The 6,338-nt window shown below is 42.2% G+C and overlaps 1 protein-coding gene across 1 annotated transcript in view; it reads right to left on the bottom strand.

Moving 5' to 3' along the window:
• Positions 1-4,408: 4,408 nt before the first annotated feature.
• Positions 4,409-6,338, bottom strand: part of ap3b1a (adaptor related protein complex 3 subunit beta 1a) — a 148,190-nt gene continuing 146,260 nt past the window's right edge. Inside the window, exon 32 of the mRNA XM_083794337.1 lies at positions 4,409-5,889. Within this exon, the coding sequence (XP_083650463.1) occupies positions 5,736-5,889 (154 nt within the window). The 3' untranslated portion in view covers positions 4,409-5,735. The remainder of the gene's footprint in view (positions 5,890-6,338) is intronic.

The following is a 6,338-nucleotide window of genomic DNA, read 5'->3' as shown; positions in this document are numbered from 1 at the left end:
TCCATAATGTGTGTATTCTCTGTGTTCATGTCAAGGTGAGGGTTTGTCCATAATGTGTGTATTCTCTGTGTTCATGTCAAGGTGTGGGTTTGTCCATAATGTGTGTATTCTCTGTGTTCATGTCAAGGTGAGGGTTTGTCCATAATGTGTGTATTCTCTGTGTTCATGTCAAGGTGAGGGTTTGTCCATAATGTGTGTATTCTCTGTGTTCATGTCAAGGTGTGGGTTAGTCCATAATGTGTGTATTCTCTGTGTTCATGTCAAGGTGAGGGTTTGTCCATAATGTGTGTATTCTCTGTGTTCATGTCAAGGTGAGGGTTAGTCCATAATGTGTGTATTCTCTGTGTTCATGTCAAGGTGAGGGTTTGTCCATAATGTGTGTATTCTCTGTGTTCATGTCAAGGTGAGGGTTAGTCCATAATGTGTGTATTCTCTGTGTTCATGTCAAGGTGAGGGTTTGTCCATAATGTGTGTATTCTCTGTGTTCATGTCAAGGTGAGGGTTTGTCCATAATGTGTGTATTCTCTGTGTTCATGTCAAGGTGAGGGTTTGTCTATAATGTGTGTATTCTCTGTGTTCATGTCAAGGTGAGGGTTTGTCCATAATGTGTGTATTCTCTGTGTTCATGTCAAGGTGAGGGTTTGTCCATAATGTGTGTATTCTCTGTGTTCATGTCAAGGTGAGGGTTTGTCTATAATGTGTGTATTCTCTGTGTTCATGTCAAGGTGAGGGTTTGTCTATAATGTGTGTATTCTCTGTGTTCATGTCAAGGTGAGGGTTTGTCCATCTACAGTATTTGCCAGAGAATCATTGTGTTTACTGATTTATATCCATAATAATACATCCTTACCATAAAAACCTGCACTGTGTCACACATATTGAATGTATCGATAGACCAATATGGTCCATGTATATCGTATCGTGATAAGTATCGTATTGCTGTGACTTCAACATGTGAAACAGGTGAAATATTCCTTTAAAAGCCACTGTCATCATAACGGTCATAAAGTGTGAGAGCGAGTCTGGTTGTGCGTGTGTGAGAGAGAGCGAGTCTGGTTATGTGTGTGTGTGGTTGTTTGTGTGTGTGTGAGAGACTGTGTGTGTGTTTGTGTGTGTGCACTGCGTGCGCATGCGTACTGTACTTGCGCGTGTGTGTGAGTGAGAGACTGTGTGTGTGAGCACTGCGTGCGCATGCATGCATGTGTGTGCACTGCGTGCGTGCGTGTGTGTGAGAGACTGTGTGTGTGTGTGTGTGGGGACTGGGTGCGCATGCGTGTGTGAGAGACTGTGTGTGTGTGTGAGAGACTGTGTGTGTGTGAGAGACTGTGTGTGTGTGTGGACTGCGTGCGCATGCGTGTGTGTGTGCGTGTGTGATGGAAACAGCTGGTGGTGAATGAGTTGAATGATGATGTGTTGTGATGGATGTTAGGGTTGCCACGGAGACAGATGAGCTAACAGGTGCTACCCCCCCCCAGAGACAGAGACACACACACACACACACACACACACACACACACACACACACACACACACACACACACACACACACACACACACACACACACACACACACACACACACACACACACACACACATATATATGACTGATGCACCAGATTTTTACCTTCATTTATTTTAGTCTCTTGAAAAAGTTTCCGTTTAGTTTCACTAGTCACCTGGAATGTCTTAGTGTTATAGTCGACTAAATATCATAAGATTTTAGTCGACTAAATCTACTAAATGCGCCTGAGTGAGGCGTGTGATGTTGGAAGACCTCAGGAAACATCCCTGAGGATTCGTCCCAGATGACCTCAGGAAACATCCCTGAGGATTCGTCCCAGATGACCTCAGGAAACATCCCTGAGGATTCGTCCCAGATGACCTCAGGAAACATCCCTGAGGATTCGTCCCAGATGCATCAACGACGTGTATTTTTTAGTTACAGTTGATTCAGTCGACTATAATGTATTTAGGCGGGCCTTGATGCCGTCGTAATGACTGATTTTACCCTTGCTGAAAATAGCAGATCTACAAGATCTTGTGATCTTGTAGATCTGCTATTTTCAGCATGCTATTTTCAGCATGCAACAAAGTGTAAAAATTACATAATCATACTGGATCACTTTAGTCTAGTTTTAATTCGTTATATATATAGTAGGCCTACATTTAGTCTTAGTCTTAGTCATCATAGCTTAGTGTCCAATTTGTTTTCCAAAAAAAGGTAGTCGACTATATCATTTTTCGTCTTAATTTTAGTCGACGAAAACACTGACTCGCTGGGTTTCCATTGGACAAATATGTTTCCAAATGTATGACATTTATTATTACATTACATATTATGATTATTACACCAGAAGCAGTTGACGGTTCCATTCCATTCCTTCTGACGGAACGTTACGTCACAAGCAGTAAGCGGTGCAGAGGAGACACGTTGAGACTGTGAGACAACAAACAGACCATAAAGAGCACCCGCGACTAACAGAAGTGCATGAGCCCCACGCACGCATTAAACAAGAGAAGCACCACCTTTAGCTTTATAAAATAGCTGTCCGTCGATCAGTTGACTTTTCACTGTAGCGCTGCGTAATGATCCACACTCCACACTTCTCGCTGATTCTCCTATGCGAATCGGCGTCGCGATCATCAATTTGTAATTAAAGAAAGCTTCTGCAGTCTGCACACACGTGTAAAACAACAACAACAACGCCACAGCAGGGTGTACTGCTTGCGTTTAAACTTTCCACTGTCCAGCTTTCCCCTGCTGTTCTCTGGGATAGAAGCCTTATTTATATTCTGCAGCAAGACGGTGTCGCACGCCTAAAATTGCAGATCTACAAGCTCACAGCGGGGCGTGGATGAGACGCGTTGTGAGCTTGTACATCTGCTATGTATTTATAACGTTAATAATACATGCAGGCCAGGGTCTTCAATGTTTTTCAGGTCAAGCCAAGGACCACTTAGCTGAGAGTGAGAGATCAAGTAGGGACCCCCACTATACATAGGCAATTATATTATAAAACTGTGTTGCAGATTAAACTACTTGTTTGACAGCACTACGAGTGTGACCTGTCATTTTTGTTTTGTTTATTCGTTTCTTTTCTATGTATATGTTGGTAACATTAATTGATGAACGATAGGCTATTACATTTTAATCTCTTGAACCCTCTATACTCAAAACCTCAAATTGACCTTTGAGATATAATAATTATACTATAGCCTATGATTATTAGTAATCTAACAATTCCACAATAACCAGCAGAGCAGACCCTTTGTTTACTTACAGAATTCTATAAGTTGGGTTGTTTGAAATGCAGAGCTATAATACTAACCTACAGTAAAACATGAATCGCCATCAAATCGCATCGTATCGGTAGAGGGGTGAATCGTATCGTATCGCAATGTCCAGAATTTAATCGCCATCAAATCGCATCGTATCGGTAGAGGGGTGAATCGTATCGTATCGCAATGTCCAGAATTGAATCGCCATCAAATCGCATCGTATCGGTAGAGGGGTGAATCGTATCGCCAGGAGATTCCATGTGTCGCTAAAGTATCGTATCGCTGGCAGTGCATCGAGATGCGTATCGAATCGTGAGATGAGACGAGATTCACATGCCTACTGTATATACTGTAATACTGTCTATGTACATGTTGTACATGTGTATGTACATGTTGTGCCCTTTTCTGTTTTTTTATGGACTGAAATAAAACGTACTTACAGAATGCTGCCCGCCCGAAACCCTTTGATCTCCTGAAAAGTAACAGTTTAGGACATCAAACACGCGCACACACACACACACCACTCCAAGTACGAAGATGTATAACGGGTCAATAATGGAAAAACAAAGAAAACCCAAATGACCGTTCTTCTGTTACAATGCATTTAACTTTAATGTTTCATGTTTCATACAGATATATATCATGTGTTTCATCAATGCAGACACATATCTCACTGAGTGAACTCCATTATCATTATTGTTATCATTATTAATATCATCTTCATTTTGTATTCAGGTACAGAAAAAGGCACTTAAACGTCATGCGACTTTTGACACGATAAGGCTGGGAATGGAGAAGAAATAGTGTGGTATGAAACCACACCAATTAAAAGACCCCCTGAACCACACCAATTAGAGACCCCTGAACCACACCAATTAAAAGACCCCCTGAACCACACCAATTAGAGACCCCTGAACCACACCAATTAAAGAACCCCTAAACCACACCAATTAACCCATTCTGACCTGAGATCAGATTAAAAAAAATGTCTGTTTGAAAATGACAGTGTTCTGAAAACGCTATGTTTCTATGTCAGTCGTTCTTCGATTTTTCAAAAATAGCAGACCTACAAGCTCGTAGCGCGCCACTCGGTGGCGCGCTATGAGCTTGTTGATCTGCTTTTCAATAGCTAAAGCATAACATGATGCTGACACCAAAAGGGGTTCCCGCCCAGAATGGGTTAAATAACCATTTTCACGTTTCAAACCACGTCCTCTCCTATGGACAATAGGTATAGACAGACAGTTGAAAAGACCCAACGTGGACTGCATGCAGTCACATCGCATTCAAATACTATTTATTTCTCAAATTCTGGTCCTTATTGGGCCGAACCGTTCGTGTTCAGACTGGTTCTAAATGTCCAAAAGGACCAGATCAGACGTGTTCAGACTGGTACTAAATGTCCTGTAGGTCCAAAAGGACCAGATCAGACGTGTTCAGACTGGTACTAAATGTCCTGTAGGTCCAAAAGGACCAGATCAGACGTGTTCAGACTGGTACTAAATGTCCTGTAGGTCCAAAAGGACCAGATCAGACGTGTGTTCAGACGTGGTTCTTCCTGTAGGTCCAAAAGGACCAGATCAGACGTGTGTTCAGACCGGTTCTTCCTGTAGATCTGAAAGGAGACTAAATCTCTGCCGTTAATGAAGAGCGTGTTTTTGGTTCGAGGATCATTTCCAATTTGATGAAATGCAACATCGACTCTTACGATACATTTCTCCGTTTATATTACGTGATTAACGTTTATATTACGTGATTAACGTTTTACATTACATGATTAACGTTTATATTACATGATTAACGTTTATATTACGTGATTAACGGTCCAAAAGCCACAGACCTTTTTAGCGCTGTGATAAACACTGTTTCATTATAATCAACGTAAAACTCTGTCTGATCTTCTTCTTCTGCTGTTTCATTATAATCAACATAAAACTCTGTCCGATCTTCTTCTTCAAACATAATAATTCAAACGACATTCAGTAAAGCTCTTCAGCGGTGGAACACGTCAGTCACTGACGGAATCACGAGGACTGTGGAGGCTAAGCTAAGCTAAGCTAGCGACGGCCTTTAGATTCATCAGAATAATGACTGTGAACGCTAAGATAAGCTAAGTTAGCGACGGCCTTTAGATTCATCAGAATAATAATGACTGTGAACGCTAAGATAAGCTAAGTTAGCGACGGCCTTTAGATTCATCAGAATAATAAGGACTGTGAACGCTAAGCTAAGCTAAGCTAAGCTAGCCTTTAGATTAGGAACAGTAACATTTTCCCGTTTTAATCCTTCAACGTACGGATTCAGAGAGACCTACATTCTAGAATCTAGAGGTTACACCGGATGTTTAGAGATCTCTACAGTGTGTGTGTGTGTGTGGGGGGGGTCTCTACAGTATGTGGGGGGGTCCTATAAAGGGGGGGTCCTATAACAGGGGGTCCTATAACAGGGGGCCCCACTAGGGTCTCTCCAGGGCCAGTTTCAGGTCCCTCAGCAGCATGGAGGCCATGACGGTCTTCTCTGTGTTGACGGTGATCAGAACGCTGGAGGCTTCCTTCGTCTCCATGGAGACCAGAACCACGGCCCCGCTGTGCACCGCGCGGCCCGCAAACCTACACACACACACACACACACACACACACACACACACACAGACAGACAGACAGACAGACAGACAGACAGACAGACAGACAGACAGACAGACAGACAGACAGACAGACAGACAGACAGACAGACAGACAGACAGACAGACAGACAGACACAGACACAGACACAGACACACACACACACACACACACACACACGCACACACACACACACACAATTTACAATTTAGGCATTTATCAGACGCTCTTAATCCAGAGCGATTTACATTAAGCAAGAACAAAAAAGCATGGGAATACATCACATAAAAACATTTATCATGAAACATGCGTAAGCTAAGAAAGTAACAGTGGAATATCTATATGATGAAACTATATATAAACTATATATATATATACTACTATGCTATACATATGTACTATGGCGTGCTATGACTACATACAATGCAATTATAGTG

This window comes from Protomyctophum parallelum (genome assembly GCF_964188405.1).
Source record: "Protomyctophum parallelum genome assembly, chromosome: 21".
In the NCBI taxonomy this organism is placed as follows: Eukaryota; Metazoa; Chordata; class Actinopteri; order Myctophiformes; family Myctophidae; genus Protomyctophum; species Protomyctophum parallelum.
Note: the sequence above shows the minus strand (reverse complement) of the source record. Positions and strands in the feature narration are given on the sequence as shown.